Source organism: Ostrea edulis, chromosome 3, assembly GCF_947568905.1.
Source record: "Ostrea edulis chromosome 3, xbOstEdul1.1, whole genome shotgun sequence".
Classification (NCBI taxonomy): domain Eukaryota; kingdom Metazoa; phylum Mollusca; class Bivalvia; order Ostreida; family Ostreidae; genus Ostrea; species Ostrea edulis.
The window spans coordinates 37,279,218-37,301,854 of record NC_079166.1 but is presented as its reverse complement, the minus strand read 5'-3'; the positions used below and the strand labels follow the sequence as shown (position 1 = coordinate 37,301,854).

Genomic DNA, 22,637 nt, shown 5'->3' with positions numbered 1-22,637 from the left:
TGACGCGGTAATGCCTGTGCGACATTGTATCACAGTAGTTCTGAAGAAACGATGTCACATCAACAATCAAAGGCATCTATGGCGGGAATGTTGGAAAGATTTGGGAGTCCAAACGATGCTATTATCATGAAATGGGTATGGATATGTTTTTCCACGAATCGTTCGTCTTCTAATGGAGCCCGCGCCCGGAGGCCTCTATATCACCATCACACCGACTGATAAATATAACGCATCGGTACCCTCGTATAAATCAACTAAGGTTTGCCTATTTTTATTAGAAAACGGAATACCTATTGGTTTCAAAATATTCCCAAAATCGATGCACTGTAAACTGTAATAATCTACAGAACGGAGTTAGCCGCCATCACGTCCAAAGGGACCCTATTAAACGCGCCTCTAATTTGAAGAGTGCCGTAATGGAAAGTTATGCGCTGCAAAGAGCGACAACTCGAATAGTTCTATGTTACTTTCGATTTCGAAAGCAGCATTTCGAAAGCACGTTTTCAATTTTCCCTCCGACGTTTTGTAACCAACACGACAAGAGCGACAATAAAAATATTCTGAAAACTCAACACCCACGTAGCACAAAATAAAACAATAGAAACTACCCACTACCCATAATAAATATTTTATTAACAATCCCACCACGGACCAATTAAAATATGAAAAAATACGACCACCCACACAAAAAAATATCATTTGCCGCCCGACCCCCCCATTTGATCATTTCTGGAACAGCCCTTATCTTCAGGGCACCAAATTTTGCAATTTGAGAAAATATATGTTAATGAGCACTTGATTATGTGTTTAAAAAAAAAATGTCATTCATCTTGGTAGCTCAATTTATCCTGATCGAATAGGATTTAAAGCTGTCTGTATATACAGGTCTTCCACAAAAACAGCTGAAAAATTATACTCCTACATGAAATAGACTGTGCAGGATTGTGGACTCTGAAATGTTGGATGTTTGTACATATTTGATAAGTGTTTGAGAAGAATTAATGAGCTTAATGTTATCATCTTTGAACAGGAAAAAATTGACAAAGCTATGGATGACTATGAACTGATTGAAGAGTTCTACTACAATTTGTCTACAGATGACTTTAATGCCAAGTAAGACATTGAGATAATTTAAAATTTGAATGGTCTACCATGTTTAATTATACCATGGTTTCATTTTTGCTTTTTTTTCCCCTCCTCCTTCCCCTCTGTTTTGCTCTTTCACTTTTTTCTACCAGTATAGCTAGCTGGTCTTTGGTGATGAAACAAGCGTGACCCCCACATTTCTTTTGCCTAATAAAGCTGAACCAGTATTAATTTGGATTGTGATATTGCCTGTTTACAGATGGACAGCTATTGGCTGGCCCCACAAGATTGAGCGTCAGATGGAACAAACTTATGATCAACTTGACCAGGATGAGGAGAGATTCCGTAAATTACAGTCTTCTGACCAGGCTAACTTCAATGACCGACTGGACACTCTACAGGTTAGGGGGCATAAGTATATTGTTGTGGAAAACATACTACTGTTGATTTGGCAATTTATTTTTTTTTGATTTTTTTTTTTGTAGTTTTGTGAAATTACTAACATGCAAAAATGTAATTCTTAACAATATTTTTTTCCGCTTATGATATTATGTAAGTGCAATATCAGTGGGATTCTATCTAAATAAAGACATAGTTTTTCAGAAGTAGAGAAGTAGTTGTGAACTGTGACATTAACTGTTGTAGATGGTGGTGGCAGGTATGGCTGCCTACACAGATATCAGCAAGGCCCATGAAATTGCTAACGAGGTCAGGAGGGTAAATAAGCAGTTAAAGGAGGCTCAGGGTCTGGCCAGCACTTACAACAACCGAGAGAGACTGTTTGGTATGCCGGTCACCAATGTAAGTACTCGTCTATGTGACTTCGGAGCACAGTGACACGTCTTAACCCAGGCTGAGTCTTGTTTTTCAGGTGTTGCAGCTCGATTTCATTTTGAACTCGGATTCCTTTCCAAGGGTGCCTGGTTTTCTCAGCTGTTATGGCAGATGTAGATAATTGTCGCTTCAGTTAGACCTTGTTTTTAATTGCACATTGCTTTGTAGTCATTGAAATGTTAATCAATAGACATATTATTTGACCACAACGATAATCTTTTTTATAATACGTACGACTCAATGTTATAGAAAAAATATGATTATCAGAAGTACTACTGATACAAAATTTTTCATCTAAGTGTTTGCCATTATGGTCAGTTGGTTTCGAATTTAAAGGTACATCTGATGGGTGTTGTGAAATTGACGATGTATAAGATACTACACCCTACAATGTTCCTTTGATTTTAAAGTTTGTTATCTCCCTTAGTTGTTGAATAAATGTCTTAGGACTTAGTTTTGTGTTTTATATGAGCTTTAATTTAGCTTGAATTTCAGATTGTAGCAGGACCTATATATAGCTGCAATATACCAACATCAGATTTAATCACTATTTAACGTTATTTTTGCATTGTAGTCTGTATCTACTTACGTGAAAACTTAGTTTATGATTGTTTGATTGTTGTGTAATGTATTTTACATATTGAGCACTATATGTCGTAATTTTATAATAGCATAGTTACCAACTCACCCCAATAGAAGAGCAACACCCCATTTTGTTTTTCAAATCTGGTTATCTCCACAAGATCTCCCTCAACCACCCCCCACCCCTCTACACACACACATACACAATAAGTTCAGTGCAGTTTCCTTATACATGCATGTGAATTCTTTTATAAAATTCAATATCACCCACTTTTATTAGCTAAATCTACCCCCACTTAGAGTTATGAAAAGTTGGCAACTGTGTAATGATCATTTAGTTTAATGAAACTTAGTTTTACTTCTATTATACAGCATAGCGGGTTTTTTTCTGCAGGGTGATAGATTTGGCTTATTTTAGCAATTAAATAACTTTCCGACAAAATTTCACTCGTCATATATGTACTCGATGTGACTTCAGTATTTGCAAGAGATAAAATTCCTAGTCCGCCAAACTTTATTCCAATAAAATTGTTAACATATCTTTGAGCCAGCAAATTGCCAAATTTTAGACCCACAGAAAAACCCGCTATACAGTATTTAACCAAAATTAGCTTCATCCATGTTTACAAATATAAGTAAATTGTTGTTGTAGCAAAACATCGACTGAGCACCTGAAAAATAAATCAGTCCATGGGGTAAAATTTCTTTTAAATGAAGCATACCCTTCGAAATGTTTTATTTTTCATGTGGTTGGTCATTGAAAACAAATACTCACAAGATATCAACTGATATCTGATGGATTTTGGGATATTACATAAATGTTGTACTTATCTTCATCAAAATTCAAACAGCTTATTTCCTTAGTGAAGTCAATGACGCATTTTTTTTAAATCAGAGTAATGTTAAACCTGATATGTATTTTCAAAAGCTGCCAACTTTATCTTGTGAGAATTTACCCTAGACATGAGTCAGTGCCTTGTAGTGTGATGCATGCTGCAGTGTTGCATGACATTTTTAGCATGTATTTTGATTGGCTGTCAGCCTAGCAGAATGCACCATGTTTTCTAGATGTGATAGTTGCAGCCCCGCATTTGTCATTATAGTATGAAAAACTGTCCAGACTTGTGAAGGAATTTGAGCCATTCCGAAACTTGTGGATCACAGTTTCGGATTGGTTACGATGGCATGAGAGCTGGATGAATGATCCGCTGAACGCAATCAATGCAGAAGAGGTGGAGAAAAATGTCAGTGAAGCCTTCAAAACGATGCACAAATCCGTCCGATTCTTCCAGGAAATGCCAAGTGAGTGCAGTTTACAGTTTGCTGATTTTTTCAGAGAATTGTACTTTACCAAAGATGTGAATTTGTTAAACTTTAACCATGACTCGATAGTTATTTAGCAGGAACAATATTGGAGTCAGAAATGATTCACCATCATGTGGTATCACAGTCATGTCACTGAAAGAAAACATTGCAGTAAACTGGTAAGGTTAGGGATTTGATATCAGTCATTCTAAATATTTGATATCAATATGTGGTTGTGTTGTAGATGTCCAGCTGGTTGCCACAGAGATTAAGGGTCTGATTGAGGATTTCAAACCATACATCCCACTTATACAGGGTCTGAGGAACCCTGGAATGAGGAGCAGGCATTGGGATCAGGTGAGATAAGACTGTCCCAATCAGATTTTTAGTTATTGTTCAAATCCAGCTAGCCAGGTTTATTACTCCAGTCCAGCTAATTACACTTGTGCAAGGTCAGCCAATGCTATTAATGTGAGCATTATTTCAGTTTATGTTGTAATGAAAGTTTGTAATATTAGTGTTACAGTTCTAAGAATTTATAAAGGTGTTGTGTTTTTTCTAACAATAGCTGTCCAATGACATTGGTTTCCCTGTGAGGCCGAAGGCTAACTTGACCTTCAGTAAGTGTCTGGAGATGAAGCTAAACGACCACATGTCTACCATCACCAAAGTAGCAGAAGTGGCTGGCAAAGAATACTCCATAGAACAAGCCCTGGACAAGATGGAAAAAGAATGGGAGAACATTAAACTGGAGATCAAGCCGTACAAAGACACCGGGACATACATGATCAGAACGTCTGAGGACACCTCGCAGCTGCTGGACGATCACATCGTGATGACCCAGTCCATGTCCTTCTCACCGTACAAGAAGCCATTCGAGGACCGCATCAGCAGCTGGGAGAACAAGTTGAAGACAACACAAGACGTGCTGGATGAATGGATCATATGTCAAAGGTCATGGCTGTACCTGGAGCCGATCTTCTCATCGGAAGACATCAACAGACAACTGCCAGTGGAGAGCAAGAGATACCAGACCATGGAGAGGATCTGGAGGAAAATGATGAAGACTGCCAAGGATAATCCTCAGGTATAGGGTTAAACTTGTGTGGACAGTTACCGATAAAAACTGTCTAGTATTTGTGTTATCAGAAGTGAATTAGACCCCATTCTAAAAATCCTGGTTTGTATGGATTATATGTATTGTAGTTATATTGAATGGAGTAAAGGTATTGCATATTGAGTTCTCTTAAACATTGATTAGATGATGATCTGTTGTCAAGACAATCAAACATTTCTTGAATCACTCCTGCGCTCTTTGAAATCGTTCCTGTATTTTTATGATTCGCTCGTTTAGGTGATTTCCCTGTGCCCTGACAACAGACTGCTGGATAACCTGCGTGAGTGTAACAAGCTCCTGGAACAGGTACAGAAAGGGCTGTCTGAGTACCTGGAGACCAAGAGAAATGCTTTCCCACGGTTTTACTTCCTGTCAGACGATGAACTGCTCCAGATTCTCTCTCAGACCAAGGATCCCACTGCCGTACAACCACATCTCAGGAAGTGCTTCGAAAATGTTGCTATGGTAATTTTATGATTTGGTTTTAGTGTAGTTTAAATTTTTTAGTCATTTTTGGTGTTTTCATCTGAAAGTTCCTTATCTGAGACTTTTAAATTTTAAATCTCTTGTGAAGATTTTTATGTCGCATGTTCATTCATTTATCTATTGTTTTCTTAAGCTGTTTTGGAGTAATTGCATAGTTTTCACTGTCAAAGACAATCATTTATTGTCTCGTTAATATGAAGACTAATCACTTTTACTGATTTTATGAATCCTTTGACTGCTTAGTCTAAATCTTGTGTTGTTTTGTGGTTGTAGTTGAAGTTTGAGGAAGATCTTAAAATCACCAGGATGTACTCCGCGGAGGGAGAGGACGTGGCCTTTATGGAGACCCTGTACCCTACAGGGAATGTGGAGGACTGGATGTTGGAAATCGAGAGGTGCATGAAAGAGAGTTTGAGGATTATCATCAGGGACTCCCTGAAAGACTATAAAGAGGTAAAAATGAGAATCATTCACTGGATAATGAAAAGTCACACCATTAACGACTTAGGATTTAAGGGGGGTGGGGGGGTTCTCACATAGATTAAACGGGGCCAGAATGTGAGTTTATACCAAGCCCGTAGACTATAATTGGGAATAGGATAATTGAGTTTTAATAAAAGTAAAGAGTGCTTAAAAATTGTTTTTCAGGTTAAAAGAACTGAGTGGGTACTGAAATGGCCTGGTCAGGTCGTAATTGCCGGGTGCCAGACATATTGGACCTCAGAGGTGACAGAAGCCCTGGAAAACAACCGTTTAAAGGAAGGCTACGAGGTACTTCTGAGTCAGCTGGATGATTTACGTAATCTCGTCAGACTGGACTTAAAGAAGATAGAGAGAATGACCCTGTCTGCCCTCATTGTCATTGAGGTGCATGCCCGTGATGTGGTGGCCAAGATGGTAGAGGAGAATGTTTCTAATGCTAACGACTTTGAATGGATCAGTCAGCTGAGGTAAGGAACAAGGGCTGCTGCTTCTGCTATACTGAGAGATTTATTCATGCCTTCTGTAAACATGGAAATTTTCCTGCATTGTCAATGACATCAACTGATATGATGGGTGTTACATATGCAATGCTAATATTTTTGAGCAAGAAATTCAATTCAAAAAGCAACTAAACTTCATCTAAGTTACCACCACATTGAAATTTCCAGTTTAGAGTAAATACATAATATGTGTAGTCATTAAAGTGATAAGAGAATTTCTTTATTAGAAAATGTTTCACTGTTTGTCATTTTACTTAATGAACATTGTTTAAGTCTCAGAGTCTGAAGGTTATGTTGATTATGACACAGTTGTTGTGCAGTGAGCTGTAAGACAATCATTTTACTTAATGAACATTGTTTAAGTCTCAGAGTCTGAAGGTTATGTTGATTATGACACAGTTGTTGTGCAGTGAGCTGTAAGACAATCATTTTACTTAATGAACATTGTTTAAGTCTCAGAGTCTGAAGGTTATGTTGATTATGACACAGTTGTTGTGCAGTGAGCTGTAAGACAATCATTTTACTTAATGAACATTGTTTAAGTCTCAGAGTCTGAAGGTTATGTTGATTATGACACAGTTGTTGTGCAGTGAAGTGTAAGACAATAAACTAGAATTGCTATTGTAGATACTATTGGAAGGAGGAGAACCTGTTTATCCGAGCAGTAAATGCTGAGTTTAGTTACGGATATGAGTACCTCGGGAACACACTACGTCTCGTCATCACCCCACTGACTGACAGGTGCGTGCAGTAGAACCTCGTTAATCAGTAAAATCTCGTTAATCAGTAAAATCTCGTTGATCAGTAGAACCTCATTAACCAGTAGAACCTCGTTAATTAGTAGAACCTCATTAACCAGTAGAACCTCGTTAACCAGTAGAACCTCATTAACCAGTAGAACCTCATTAATCAGTTGAACCTCTATAATCAGTTGAACCTCATTAATCAGTTGAACCTTATTAGACAGTTGAACCTCGTGAATTATTTAAACCTCATTAATTAGTTGAACCTCGTTAATTAATTGAACCTTGTTAATCTGCACACTTTTGTTCCAAGCAGAATTGGCTGTATAGAATAGGCCATCAGATGATTGAATCATATCTATTAGAGAAATAACAATTAATGTGTACCAAACAAATATGATAAATGGTGTACAAAAATATCACCTTGAAGCTGATCGAAGCATCCAGATTATTAGTCTTCATATCTCTCAACATACTATATTCATTGCATTAATAAAATGATTTTCATGCAAGCAACCATGTATTTAAAAAGATTGGAATGAGCAAGATATCAAGGGCGTACATTTCTTAGTTTCACTCTTATGTTCTGACTTTGCAGATGCTACCTAACCTTGACTGGTGCACTTCACTTGAAGTTTGGAGGTGCCCCTGCTGGGCCAGCAGGCACAGGGAAAACAGAGACCACAAAGGTAAGCAATAGCAGGTCATATCATAAGAAAAGGTCAAGGTCAATTCTCTAATCATACAAAACAGGTCAAGGTTAATTGTCTTATTGTAACATATCAACTAATGAGGTAAATCTTGAACTAAATTAACTGAATCAAGAGCCCAAAAAAATCCAAGTAGACTAAACTTCAAATTTTTTTTCTTTAAATTTATAAGAAATTGTGTTTACAAAGATGAAATAGATAAAGAAAAATATCAGCCGATAGAAACTTGATTACCGTTACATTTGACTGAATACAGTTTTTTACTCTGTAGGATTTGGCCAAAGCAATGGCTATTCAGTGTGTGGTGTTTAACTGCTCAGATCAGCTGGACTTCATGGCCATGGGAAAATTCTTCAAAGGTTTAGCCAGGTACATCATGAATCAAATCACTGCAAACAGTTGGAAGATTTTACTGAAAATGATGAATGGAAAAGTCATTAGATTTACATCGGGATGGGTTGAATGATACATGTATATGTTGTAACTTTATGTATTGGATAGTTCACTTCTCACACAGTCACAGTTATCATTAATTCCTATCAATATTGTGCATACAGTAGATCACATCATGATGTTAGTGTCACAAAAGCTGATTTGGAGCCACATTATAAGTTCCACGTCACCCCCCGTACAGACATATTCAGTACTGCATATTTTGTGTTGTAAGTCTAACAATGTTAAGCTGATTTCAGTGCGGGAGCCTGGGCTTGCTTTGACGAGTTTAACCGCATCGACATTGAGGTGTTGTCTGTGGTTGCCCAACAGATCACAACCATCCAGAAGGCTCAACAACAGAGGGTAATTCCTCCTCTACGGAGTGGTCTCCCCTAGAATTATCTATCTACCTAGTTCTAGCTATAGGTTGTAGACCTGCTTGTCCTCCATCGTGTATCCTCTCTTAACAGCCAACAAACCCTGCATTGCTGTGAACAGCCTTGTCAGTCTATCTCGTAATGGCAGTGATAACAGGACTGTCGTGTTGGTCTGGCTGTGAGGGTGGTTCAGGGTTTGATTCTAATATAACCTCTATCTAGGGATGTGGATTTCTTGTAGATGTAGCCAACTAGTAATGCTGTATTACCTATGTATCTTCTTCCAGATCTAGTAACTAGAACTTTTTTTTTTTCTTTCAGCCTCCTGTAGTACTTTTCACATAGTAGCATGTGGTCTAGCTATGTAAACTTTAAATGTCACTAGTTTTATTTTCACTGTACAAAAGATGCTTCCTTAGAGGGCTAATTGATATACTGTAGATTCCTGAATATACGCGAGGAATTTATTAGCAAGTAATTTAGCGGAAAGCACCACGTGTGAAATAAAACTACTTGCAATTTTTTTTATTTTGCTGAAATACGTGGAAGTTGAGTCCCCTCGTGAATTCATGTTCTCACGATTTGATGTCTACGAGTCATTTCACGATATTGAGTTCTGTCGTAAAATAAGGAATCTGCAGTATACTGTATATATACTTACATTAGTGAATTCGAAATTTAGTGCATTTATTGGCCAGGAACTAGTTGGCCCAAGTCACAATCATAATCTCTATGGTGCTGATCATAAATTAATGATAAGACAATGAACATGTATTCATACAGTAACAGTATTGTGTCATTGTCACAAATTTTTGGTAGGTAAAAAGCCCGGCATTAAAGGTTCAAAGTCAAGTGTATTTTGGATATGACCTTAAAAACAAAGATCTTGTGTCACAGTAGGCATTGGCACAATAAAGAAAACTCTCTCTGTTATGGCCTAAAGCACCATGCATAGGTTAAGTTTAAACTTTATTTATTTTATGACGATTAACAAACAAGTTCTATAACTTATATCAATGCCTCTCGTCGGTTCAGATTTTGGCTTGAAGGGGTCATCGAAGGTTAGGTTAAAACTTAAAGCAGATGATGTCCCTATCTGAGTGAAAAATTCTCAAATGGAACATAAAACAACACACAAATTAAATTGCTCCGATTTTGAGGAAGCATCCTTTGAATTTCCTACTGTGCTTTAGTTGTCCTGTCTGCCTTTGAGAAGATCCCTGGTACAGGCTGCTGAGGTCATGTGACTTCCATGTGCCAGGGAACTTGTCACTCACCTCCTTATCTCTTTCCCAAAGTTCTGGTGCATGGGCATGCTTTGATGAGTTCAACCGAATAAACATAGAGGTGCTGTCTGTAGTAGCCATGCAAATTATCACCATTCAGAAGGCTATGGATGCCAAGGTAACCCGGGCACAAGTCCTAACAAAGATTGAAGGAAGCTATAAATACGCATGCAGAAATAATTAACCTCAGAGTAATTGATAAAAGTAAATGAGATTACTGAAGTTAAAAGTTTGGTTGTAGATAATTAATGGCAAGATGATATCTAATACAATGCATGTGATTATTTGTTCGAATTATCATTTTATAGGTACTGCCTGCCTTTGAAATAATGATAGACGTATTTTAGGTAGTGAATTTTGTCTGATTTTGTGCTATTTTGTTCCCTGCTCTGATTATAACTGTGCTTCTGTAGGTGGATAGGTTTGTGTTTGAGGGTGTAGAGCTTGTTCTCAAACCTTCGTGTGCTGTCTTCATCACCATGAACCCAGGTTATGCTGGCAGGACTGAGCTTCCAGACAATCTCAAGGTAAGCACATAATCTGTTCAAAATATTCAATTAAATGGATTAGACAATGATGTCATATTAGACAGTTTTAACTGTGCTGTTGTCTTTATACTCCTGAAGCTTACTGATTTATAGTGACACTGTCTTAATTCTCTCCCTAGGCCCTGTTCCGACCTGTAGCTATGATGGTACCGGACTATGCTCTTATTGCTGAGATCAGTTTGTTCTCATTCGGTTTCTCCGATGCTCGTGTGCTGGCCAAGAAAATTGTCACCACCTTCAAGTTGTCATCAGAACAGCTCAGCTCTCAGGTAATACATGCAGACTGTCCTCCGAACAATTTATTATCTAGATAATTCATGCTGTCCTTTGACTAAATAATTTTCTAGGTCATTCATGCTGTCCTCCATACAATTCATTGTCTAGATAATTCATGCTGTCCTCAGAATAATTCATTTTCCAGGTATTAAACTCATTCAAACTATCACAACACCTTATCATCCACAAAAATCATTCAGGACTGTCCTCAAAAAGCTCAGTCCTGGTAATACATAGTCACATCCAGTGCTGCAGTATTAGACCATTGTCCATATTGTGTTGAATGCATAGTATACCAATGAACACTGTGGAGGTATTTAATATGGGACTGACAGTCCTTTGTACCCCTGTTAATGTGTTAAATTTTGTGTTGTGTGTAGGATCATTATGACTTTGGTATGAGAGCTGTGAAGTCTGTCATCTCAGCTGCCGGTAACCTCAAGAGGCAGTACCCAGACATGAACGAGGTAGGAAAACTTTGATCATCAGATAAATACGATAAAGTTTCTTACAGTCTGCCTGAAAAATACAGTAGTTGTATGATGAATTCTGGGTTTTTTTGTTACGATAGGAACTGATTGTACTGAGAGCCATCAGAGATGTCAATGTTCCCAAGTTCTTAGTGGAGGATCTCAAGTTATTCAGTGGCATTGTATCAGATTTGTTCCCCAACATCAAGTATGTATAACTGTTGTATGATATGGCCTTTAAAATCTTAAATTTCAGCAACATTATGACTTTTCACACTCATTTGAAATTTATATTTGTCGATCTATTTGCCCATGCTTGATATTCACTAAAACTAGATAAAGCACAAAGTCTGTGCCACCCTGTAGGATATTGAATTCTGGGTAATTCTTTAATTTCTTTTCACGTTGCTTCAGTGTCGACAGTGAGGAGTAAGTCTGTACATGTATTAACTCTCGATGTCGCTGTAGACATCAGATTAGTTGTTTATTTCTGGTGTGCATTCTTGGTTTTTTGTTTACGAGCCATTGATTTATGAATTTTGAGGTGTTGTAGAACCACTTTTGAACAAGTGCTTTTTATGTGTAGATAATCATAGAGATATATATCAGAAGAATTGTTGGTTTGTGACTAATTTTATGACCTTGAACTTATTTTTAGGGAGGAGGCTATCGACTATGGAGCTTTGGACACTTCACTTCGGAAAATGTGTGTCAAAGGAGGTCTGAAAGACGTGGAAGGTAATGAAGGGGGTGGGGACAAAAGGTTTGATACAGTACATTATCATATACATATGAATTACATTTGTACAATTGATCCTCTTGGTTTTGTTGTCATTGTCAAGGCTATTGTGGATTCATATCCTGAAACTTGTTAGGTCATGAATTGGTTGCTCATATATTTCTTTTCTAATGACCCGGCATTGTGAATTTATTGTGCTTCAAAATTTTTGTCTTTGACTGGGTGTCATGAAATTTTTCAAGAAAGACATATTTTTAAAGTTAAGGTCTATACTGAATTAATGGCTTTGGATCTTGGTAAATTTAAATGGTATCCATTTAATTGCTATCTTTGACAGTTCTCAAAGTATCCATATTTTCCATAATCTTAAGGGATTCTTAATGAAGCTTTTATAACAAATTTACTAAAACAATATGGGGAAATTATTTTTGAGTTTACAAAGTCATGAGATATATACACCTGCAATTTGCAAATGCAGTCAGTAAAACAGATGAATTAAGATTCAAAATACCAATTGAATATGAAGGTAGTGCTTTTAGTCACATTGTATAGATATTTAATGTCTGTAGAAGTTTTGGCCTGTCTATCTGTCTGTGGCAAAAAACTTTAGCCTTGGTCATATCTTATACCATAAGAGGTAGAGCTTTCATATTTAGTAAGTGTATTTCTTGTGGCAAGACCTTTCCATTGACACTAAAATATTTGACCTTGTGACATTAACATTGACCTTTGACCTGATCTGAGGACATCAGTGTTTCACAAACACATCTTGTTTTAGTTCTATTCATGTACAATGTTTATTAATCATTTTTAATTCCTTCAATAGGTTTTATCAACAAGTGTATCCAGTTGTTTGAGACGACTGTTGTCAGACACGGTCTTATGTTGGTCGGCCCAACTGGATCTGGCAAAACCAAGGTCAGTAAAATAGAATAGTGGTTTATCTGCAAAAAGTACACGTATTGGTCATCTTGGGCCAGCATTTTATTTTTTATTTGATGTTACTGTTTTTCAGTGCTATGATGTTCTGAAGAATGCTCAGACCTCACTGAAAGGGGAGATGTCACCAGCGGGGACAGAATTTGAAACGACCTTGACCTATGTCCTGAATCCTAAATCCATCACCATGGGTCAGCTCTACGGAGAGTTCGATCTGCTCACTCATGAATGGTTAGACTTTTACTGATTTCTTAAGCTGTTTTTTTTTATTTCAAAATTTATAAAACATTTCATATTAGATCTTGCTGTTATCTTTGAAACTTTTTAAAGATTGTTCTATAACCTTTTAAGGACTGACGGCATCCTGTCTACACTGATCCGTATTGGATCCGGAGCCACAGATCCAAAGAAGCGTTGGTATGTATTTGACGGCCCCGTGGATGCGGTCTGGATTGAGAACATGAACACTGTGTTGGACGACAACAAGAAGCTGTGTCTGAGTAGTGGAGAAATCATCAAACTGACTGAGGTAGGTAAAGAAGAGGGGTTATTATCAAACTGACTGAGGTAGGTAAAGAAGAGGGGTTATTATCAAACTGACTGAGGTAGGTAAAGAAGAGGGGTTATTATCAAACTGACTGAGGTAGGAAAAACGTGGTGATTGAGTAGAGGGGACATTATCAAACAGACTAAAATTTGGACCAAGGGAACAATCTGTACCATTTAATTTTCCTTGCACAAGTTTGAGAATTATATTTTAAAAATTTGTAGAGTGCAAGCAATGTTTTAATTGAAATCTTGAAAAATCAGACATTATACATGTATATTGAAAAACTGCATGCTTTAAATCGAAAATTTGACTTCATTTCCTAGCAGTTGGTAGATATTGTTACCTCTTTTGCAGCACATGACAATGATGTTTGAGGTCCAGGATTTAGCAGTAGCCTCCCCTGCCACTGTCAGTCGTTGTGGTATGGTATATCTTGAGCCTAGCTACATCGGCCTGCCACCATTTGTTGAGTGCTGGATCAGAAAGCTCCCAGATGCCATTTACCCTCACAAAGAGAAGCTGGAGGGTCTATTTGAGAAATTCATGGAGGTGGGTTTTCCGTCCAACTTAAGTTCCATCAGTATAGCAATATTTCACCTAATTTTAAATAATGGGCAAAAATTGTCAAACTGTGTTCACATAACATAAAATTTCATTTCTATATGTATATTCATAGTCTTACATTTGAGATAATATGCATGAGTCTGTGCTGTGAGAAGTGGCTGATTCTATTTTTAGCCTGCCATCAAATTTGTTCGTAAGGAAGTGAAGGAGATTGTCCCGACAGTGGATTGTAACCTCGTTTTCAGTCTCCTCAAACTCCTGGACTGTTTCTTCAAACCGTTTGTACCTCAGGAGGTAAGGACTGGTCTATTTCAGCCCCTGTGTGTTGACCCCCCGAGTGTGCTCCTCCATTCTAACCTTACCTTGTTTCTTGTGTGATCATTATAACCCTGCCTTTGATTAAGTATCACTTGATTTGGTTCATATTCTAACACTTAATGGGTAGTGCATTATAAAAATCATTATTAATATTGAGTGGTTTTTCTTCGTTTATGAATGCATTAATTTATGAATGTATTAATTATATATTTTTGTTTTCCTGAATCACTTACATTGTAGCTTTAAAGGATCTTCCATGTGGATTTTCTTTAAAATCATACTAATATTTATTAGTATATAAAGGTGAAAATGTGTATGAATCTGAAGTAAAATGTGTATTGGCATGTAAAGGGAAAAAATGTGTTTTGGCATGTAAAAGTAAACCGCATAATAGCATATGTGTAAAATGTAAATTGGTTTATTTGAATGTGAGCTACACATGGAAGGTTCCAGCTCTGTGGATTTATAATCAATTCATCGTACTTTAAATTTACGTAAAACAGCCTGAAAAAAGAAAATGGGTAAGCGATGCATGTGACCTGTACACGCATATATATGTATATCTCTTGTCTCTCTCACAGCAGCATGCAATGAAACACAAGGTATCTCAACCGTGACAATATCTAGGTCACGGTCTATCAGCTAGCGGGTCATGTGACAAGTCATAAAGTGGCATATGTATAGCCAGTCATACCATGCCAGTTTCATGCTCTAAATGAAAATGTAGACAACTGAAAATTTACATATTATTTAACATGGGGAAAGATTCATCTCGGGACCAAGAATAGATCAGTTGTATTAGAGCTTTCAAAGTACTCCCCGGTGTTTTGCAAAAATTAAATCATCTTGTAAATCTAAAAGAGACAGGAAGACCCTCATGGAAACAATTACCCACATCAATATTTGGATCTACAGATCAGATGCCCTGGAGTTTTAGAGTTTAAATGCCCATGCAAATCTGTTCATCTTTTGAAAAAGTCAGAAAGTTATGTACTAGTTAATCAAAATGTTTGGGGTTATTGCAGTCCTGCCCAACAGTCAGAAATAATGTCTGCATGTTATCGCATATCAATACAGCTTCTGACATCATTGTCTTACCATTTTATGTAACCTGTGTAGATGTACAAAGCACTGTAGCCAGCGTATTTTATATATGTAGCTATATGGATGTAATATTGCACAATTAGTATCCCCTCACAATTCATTGCGAGGGGGGGGGGGGTATATAGTAATGGGACTGTTTGTGTGTGGGTGAGTGTGTCTGCAAGTGTGTGTTAGCTTGTAGACACTCTACAGGCCACATTTTTTGCTCGATTTATCTGATACTTCGCAGTTAGCTTTGTTATCAAGAGAGAAAAAACCCTATTATTGGGATCCAAAGGTCAAGGTCACAGCAAAACTTCATTGAAAAGACTTGTAGACACTCGTTGCGAGGGGATATGCCCCGCCTTGCAGAGCTTTGTTTGCCTTTTTTTTAAGTCAGTAGACATCAAAAGTTGTCAGGTCTAGGTTTGGTTAGATCTCCAGGGTGCTTTAGCCCTCCGGCTCTAACCCTATATACTTAGACCTAACAACCTGTGGCATCTCCAAACAAAGAGAAGGCAATTGTTATTTTGTTATCCGGAAGAATTGTCCTCCTCCTGAATGTCCTTTACCCTCTGGTGAGAATTATTAGAACAAATGAAAGCATTTCTCAGCATGTGATGAATTTTCAATCCACAGAATCAAGTGTCTTATTCTGAAGGATAATTAATTCTGTAATTATACAGCCAGCCTAGTGTACCAATATATATACATGTAATCACAACAGAATTATCAGTGCACCTTTATCACCATATAATTTAGCTTGCTAGGATCACCTAAACATGTCAAAAAAAGACACTGTGATTTGTATCTTAATTTTCAGTTCCCTGTTTATAGATTTTGGGATTTTGTAATTGTTGGATACAAGAATTGTGACCTTCACCTTTTGGGAACTTATGGGGTCGAGGTCACTCTCTCCATTCTTGGCTAATGTAGACTGAAAAAGAAACTTGAATAGTGAATGGTACATGGTAGTATTTATGCATAATAATGTAGGAAATGAAATTTTAAAAAAAATGAAATTAGAGCAAATAAGATTTCAGCAATGGTAAAACTGACAACAACCTATCAGTATGTCATATGCAGTTATTGCAATTGAGATCAGACCCGGGGTGTGATAATCATTCATTTCTTGTACTTAATTGATACAAATAGTACCGAGTTTTACTTGGGATTTTACCAGTATATTTTGGTCTCACTTAGGTTGTACATTTGGGCGATGAGGATGAAGACGTAGTAAGACTGTGTAGATGGTTTATAGACTGTTTATAGTTACAGTTTGGAAGCTGCATGAAATTTGTTTACTTGTTCTATTTCAGATTTCTTTTTTCATATAATTCATTCATTCATCTTTTTTTTAATTTCAAATTAATTAGTTGATGATTAATTATTCAGGCATTTAATGTTGATTTATTCATGAGGTAGGCTGCCCTAAATAAATTATGTGTTTAATGTCACCTTCATGCATAGGTTTCGGTGAAATCACTGTTTGTTAAAAAAAAAAAAAAAAAAAAACAAATCTTTATATCTAAATTAATTATCAATTACAATGAAGTTTTTACTTTTAGCAAGGCTATTCATATCACATGGAGTCACAGTTGAAATTCATTCTAGGGAACTTTGAATTATCTAAATGACAAAGGCTCAATATTATATGCATGTGAATTGTTTTGAATTTCACTAAAATAGATGATTTTAATTGATAAATGATTTGTTGAAATTTTGGTTTCTTTATATCCCCCCTCCCCCATTGATTTTGTAGTTTAGTTAGAACTAACGTTAAACATAAAATTAATTGAAGGCAGCCTTAGTAATTGTGACTTACAGTAAAGAGGATACTTATTCAAAATATTCATGTAATGTGTATATATTGAAAGATCTTGACTCTTACTGTTTAGTATAGATGCCTTTTTTTCGTTAAATGATTGACTGAGTCTTTGTCTTCGTTGCCGACTATTTGAGAGACAAACACAAACCCTAGTTGTCATGTGACTTTTTGTTGTTATGATGTGTAGGGAGACAAGCCTATCCCCCAGACCCGCTTGGATCGAATTGTGGAGTTGATCGAGCCCTGGTTCTTTTTCTCCCTGACCTGGTCCATTGGTTGTACCGGAGACAACGACAGCTGGATCAAGTTCTCCACCTGGATCCGTGAACAGATGAAGAAAGAAGGGGTCAGTATGAAAATCACAAGTACTCATTTTTCAAAGTTCATTTGTGTGACTGGTCCATGTGGTAACAAATTTTTTGTGATGAAAAAATTGTGAATGGTCTCAAATTTTATAAAAAGGATAGTTAGGACATTGTAAACGTAGCAGAGTTAAGCAGGCATTCCAATGAACTTATGATTGATAATGTCAGAGCTGTACAACTCTGCTTGAAATTTGTGCAATAGCATCAAATCCCAGAAGTGAAAATTAAAACAATACTAGGAATAACATCAAATATTATTGTAGTAGGTAGAGGCTTCATTGCATGGTGGTGAACTGTATCTCTATTTTGTAGTGTGAGTTGCTGTTCCCTGATGAAGGTATTGTGTATGACTATCGTCTGGACGATGCGGGAATTAGCAACAGTGAGAACGACGAGAATCTGGAGGAGGAAACCGAGGTCAAAAAGGTAACTTCGCGCAACAATGATTAAACAAGGTTATTTCCAAATACTGCATTTGAAGAAAAGATTCGGCACTATAAATTTGGATGTTTTAGGTCGTATGGAGAAACTGGTTGTATGGGATGCCAGACTTTGCTATTCCATCAGACACCAAGTTCTCAGACATCATAGTGCCCACCATTGATACCATTCGCAGCTCTCATCTTCTGGAGATGCTCCTCAAAAACAAGAAAACGGTAACAAGTCATCATTTTGTGTGAGCACAATTTGCCTCAAGGTTTAGATATAATGCTGAAGAAAAGAATTCTATGCCGTACTTAGTTAAAACTTTGGATTTTATTTCTTGCATTACAGGTGATGTGTGTCGGACCAACTGGCACAGGTAAAACTCTGACCATTGCGGACAAACTGACCACTAAGATGCCGAAAGAATTTCTCCCAGAGTTCATCGTCTTCTCTGCCAAAACCAGTGCCAACCAAACGCAGGACCTTATTGATGGCAAACTGGACAAAAGGTTAAATCTAGATATTTTTACTCAAATTTACTTCTGCAAAATTGAATCAAATATCATAGATTGATATTGAATTTTGGTTCCAGAAGGCATAAGTCTTTTCTTAAAAAGTATTTTTACTAAAAAGTAAATGTACTGTATATTCTCTTATGAACTCCAGATTGTAACGATACTATGGTGTTAAACAGCAAATTGTTTGCACTTATCATATCAAATTTAAAATGTTTGTACACAGGCGAAAAGGAGTGTTTGGTCCACCGTTGGGTAAATACTTCATCTTCTTCATTGACGACCTGAACATGCCGGCCCTCGAGGTGTTCGGAGCCCAGCCTCCCATAGAACTCATCCGACAGTGGATGGACTTCAATGGCTGGTACGACAGAAAGGCCATAGGTCAGTATTAAAGGGCATGCTCAAAGTCTAGTATCAAAATTGTAAATACTGTCGATTCAGAATATTCATTAGGTTTTACTTTCACGAGGTTTGTGTTTTCAGTCATTTAACAAGAAAATGATTTCCACAAAACTGGTCTGATGAATATTAGTTGAAGAAAATATCAGGAGAACAAAATATGCATGGGGTTCCATCTTACTAAATCACATGAGAATGAAAGCCTTTGGAATATATAGAGTGCTTAACAAATTAAAAAAAAACTGCATCAACACTATATGAAGATTATGTCACAGGAAGCAGAGAGTCTTGTTTTAGCCGTGGAGTCAGTTATGGATTTCTGTAGTTAACTTGCACTGCTGTAACCTTTTGAATATGGTGTTCTTTGTTTAGGCGACTTCCGTAACTTGGTGGATGTCAATTTCTGCTGTGCTATGGGGCCCCCTGGGGGTGGCAGAAACCCCATCACTGCTCGTCTACAGAGACACTTCAACCTGCTGGCTTTCACAGAAATGGAGGACCCTAGCAAGAAAAAGATCTTTGGCACCATCCTTAAGTCCTGGATGCGTAAGTACCCAGTCACATTTGAAGTCAGGGTCATGCGAAACATATCAAGACCTGTGTGTATATGTCCTTGTTCATATTAGGTCCTATATGCATACACATCATGTCATACATTGGATACACCTTTGGTGACTATATTTCATGCAGATATATGGCATGTGTACTTATTTTTGTGTATTCAAAATTTAGCACAAATTGGAGTTCCAGCACTATCTGCATACTCATGAATTAGTGCTCTTATCTCAAACAATTAAAAAATAAATTTTATTTTTAAAAATACATGAAGGTTTTAACAGCGGCGCTACACGCCGGCATACTTCATGAAAAGTATGTATGTTGGCGTGGAGCATTACAGTTCATATCCTCATGTATCTTTAAAAATGAAGTTTATTTCTTATACATGTATTCAATTCTACTTTCATTTCTGTCGGAATGCTCAGCCATTAAAATAGATGTACTGTTTTTATCAAGATTCATATGTGCATTGTTTACGATGACAATGCATTCATGAAGAAATGGCTACCATTACAATATGTAAAGATATCAAAGGCAAAAACAATGGATACATTAAAGGTTAATTGATGGATAGTGAATTTTATATTTCAATGCGGCCACTCTTGATTTAAGACCAAAAGGGCTGAAATATAAATCCCATTAAAATAAGTAGACATATAACATTTGACAGCTGTGTTTATTTTTATGTTTCGTGATATTTTAGGGAGGGGGGGGGGTACTTTTTACAGTTATAAGTGCACTGCTGTATCATTAGTTCCAAAGTATACACAATTTTTTATAACATAAATGTAGCATAAATTCATTCCAACTAGTCTGTAACATTCAGCTGCACTGAAGATGCAGAATTAAATATTTCGCCCTTCTACACTTGTTGACGGTTTCACCCCATTTTAAATTCGCCCACACACAGTTTCGTTAAAAGAGGAATAATGGAGAGACTTAAATTTTTAAAGTCTTAAATTCACCCACTGATAACGAGGGTGAAAGGGACTAAATAAAACGGGGGTGAGTATTTCCCGTATACAGTATTTAAAGGTTTCATTACTGGATAGAAAACTGTACAATCTACCAACCACTGTATTATGTATCTATAAAGTAATGGCCCTTCTTCATTGGATTGTGTAATGGACTTCTTCAGACACCTTTATAGATTTATTGATATCTTGTTGTTTAGCTCCCACCTGTACAAAGTACACAGATAAGATGGTGGAGACCTGTATCCGTGTGTACAACATTATCATCACCCAGCTCCTCCCAACACCCGCCAAATCCCACTACACGTTTAACCTGCGAGATCTCTCCAAGGTCTTCCAGGGCATGTTGATGATGGACCAGGCCAAAGTAGAGGTAAGAAAGGCGGACAGGGATTTTATCGTGTATTCTGTACTGTAAATTTGTCGTAGCCATGTCGACTAACTCGGATTTCAATGTAGTAACAGTAATTTACCAGAGTAAAATATTAACAAGATTTTAAATAGATTGATAGAGCATTGATATTTGCTGTGTATTGAATATGAATATTTTAAGTGAAAAAAGTCCATCTAAAAGACAGATCTTTTTATAAAATATTAATAAACCATATCATATGATTTTTCCATTTCTAGACTGTCATAGTAAGTGTTATTGTTCATTTGTTTTGTTATTGTTGCTCTTTGTCGAGGACATTTTGTGAAATTTGTTTACCTTTGTTCCATTATTTATAAAGTTTGGACGAACAGAGGAGGAATTTGTAAGTGACCGGTTTTAGAGCTGAGTTTGACCTAGATATTCTATTCAGGCTCTCACTGTAGCATTGTAGACTTTACTTTGAATGATGGAGATATATAAAGCAATATGGAGAACAGCATTTTAGAAGTGCTCTATACTTGACTAGTTTTAGGTATAAGTTATGTTATTGTCTACTGTGTATTTCCTACATATTTTTGCAAGATCTATGTATAACACCTTTGTTGGAAAAGCAAGGGTGCATATATATAGTTTGCACTAAAGTTAGAAATGTACGATTTTATTCATTGTAGTCGACATTATAGCAATATATAGTGCTAAGTTCATGATCATATCAATATTGGTGCATTAAAGTCAACTCTCTCATTATTATTTTTAAATAATAATTTAAAATTTAAATTCATTGCTATCAAATTTTGTGGGCATCTTGTGGATTTGTGAAAAAATTCATCTTTATTGAAACGTTATTTGACAGAATTAAATCTACTCTCTATATTCTTCCTTTACATTTAGCAAGTTCTGTTTTACTTTGTTGAGTATTTGAACGACAGAAACAATGGAAATTGGTATATGTATTTAGCAGTAAATGATGAGACTCGCATTATAGTACATTGAATTTACAATACTGTATGTTTCTTATCTTAATAGCATGAAACACCTTCATATTCATATTCAGGGAATTAACGACGTGATGAAGCTGTGGTACCACGAGAGTTGTCGCGTGTTCCAGGATCGTCTGGTCAATGACGAAGATCGCAAGTGGTTCGATGACCTCATCAAAGCAAACATGAAATCCGAGTTCAACATTGAATTTGATGATGTGGTGCAACAGCAACCACTGATATTTGGAGATTTTATGTCCCAGGGAGGAGATCAGAAACCATATGTAGAAATTGCTGATCATGAGAAGGTATAATCACATTGATAGGTGTCAATTAAATGAAACTCAGTTATTTATATACAGTAAAACACACTTATAGCAAAGTGCTGAGGATGAACAAATTCAATTCATGATAAACATAATTCGTTATATCCAATCAGTTCATAATAATGTTTTAAAACTACAGGGAATAAAACCACTTCACTGTAAGTGTGAATTCATTATAAACATGTTCACTGTAACTGTGTTTTACTGTATTATTTTTAATCTGATTTATAAGTATTTTGGTTCAACAAGACAGATTCACTTAGTCTATGAAAGTAAAACAAGGTTGCTGCCTTTGAACAAACACAATATTATGGTAGGGTTGAGAAACAACAGAGGCTTACCAAGCCCTTTTGTTATATTTTACCTTTGAGCATATGATTTCAAATTAAGGTGTATGCATGATGTTTATTCTATTATGAAATTTCTATAATGTACACACTATATTAGATTGTTTTAGGT

General features: G+C 36.6%; 1 protein-coding gene and 1 long non-coding RNA gene across 7 annotated transcripts in view; one reads left to right on the top strand and one right to left on the bottom strand.

Annotated features, from left to right (window-relative positions):
- Positions 1-22,637, top strand: part of LOC125673105 (dynein axonemal heavy chain 1-like) — a 59,419-nt gene that overhangs the window by 8,544 nt on the left and 28,238 nt on the right. The window contains exons 17-49 of one of the 6 annotated variants that reach the window (XM_056160604.1): positions 1,031-1,113; positions 1,346-1,487; positions 1,732-1,887; positions 3,606-3,804; positions 4,052-4,164; positions 4,376-4,894; positions 5,162-5,389; positions 5,684-5,863; positions 6,059-6,360; positions 7,021-7,134; positions 7,735-7,825; positions 8,118-8,215; positions 8,539-8,644; positions 10,358-10,471; positions 10,612-10,761; positions 11,149-11,235; positions 11,340-11,446; positions 11,653-11,667; positions 11,897-11,976; positions 12,804-12,895; positions 12,993-13,147; positions 13,268-13,445; positions 13,821-14,015; positions 14,205-14,324; positions 14,852-14,869; positions 17,447-17,605; positions 17,937-18,050; positions 18,140-18,280; positions 18,399-18,559; positions 18,792-18,949; positions 19,340-19,513; positions 20,700-20,872; positions 21,927-22,160. In XM_056160604.1, the coding sequence (XP_056016579.1) occupies positions 1,031-1,113; positions 1,346-1,487; positions 1,732-1,887; positions 3,606-3,804; positions 4,052-4,164; positions 4,376-4,894; positions 5,162-5,389; positions 5,684-5,863; positions 6,059-6,360; positions 7,021-7,134; positions 7,735-7,825; positions 8,118-8,215; positions 8,539-8,644; positions 10,358-10,471; positions 10,612-10,761; positions 11,149-11,235; positions 11,340-11,446; positions 11,653-11,667; positions 11,897-11,976; positions 12,804-12,895; positions 12,993-13,147; positions 13,268-13,445; positions 13,821-14,015; positions 14,205-14,324; positions 14,852-14,869; positions 17,447-17,605; positions 17,937-18,050; positions 18,140-18,280; positions 18,399-18,559; positions 18,792-18,949; positions 19,340-19,513; positions 20,700-20,872; positions 21,927-22,160 (4,956 nt within the window). Of the gene's footprint in view, positions 1-1,030; positions 1,114-1,345; positions 1,488-1,731; positions 1,888-3,605; positions 3,805-4,051; positions 4,165-4,375; positions 4,895-5,161; positions 5,390-5,683; positions 5,864-6,058; positions 6,361-7,020; positions 7,135-7,734; positions 7,826-8,117; positions 8,216-8,538; positions 8,645-9,956; positions 10,063-10,357; positions 10,472-10,611; positions 10,762-11,148; positions 11,236-11,339; positions 11,447-11,652; positions 11,668-11,896; positions 11,977-12,803; positions 12,896-12,992; positions 13,148-13,267; positions 13,446-13,820; positions 14,016-14,204; positions 14,325-14,851; positions 14,870-17,446; positions 17,606-17,936; positions 18,051-18,139; positions 18,281-18,398; positions 18,560-18,791; positions 18,950-19,339; positions 19,514-20,699; positions 20,873-21,926; positions 22,161-22,637 lie in introns of all 6 variants that reach the window. The other 5 variants (XM_056160605.1, XM_056160607.1, XM_056160608.1 and 2 more) reach the window with 5 other exon arrangements.
- Positions 8,218-10,021, bottom strand: LOC130053410 (uncharacterized). The gene is made up of 2 exons (XR_008801990.1): positions 9,936-10,021; positions 8,218-8,258 (listed from the first exon to the last, which is right to left on the bottom strand). It is a non-coding gene; the product is annotated as an uncharacterized LOC130053410 (long non-coding RNA).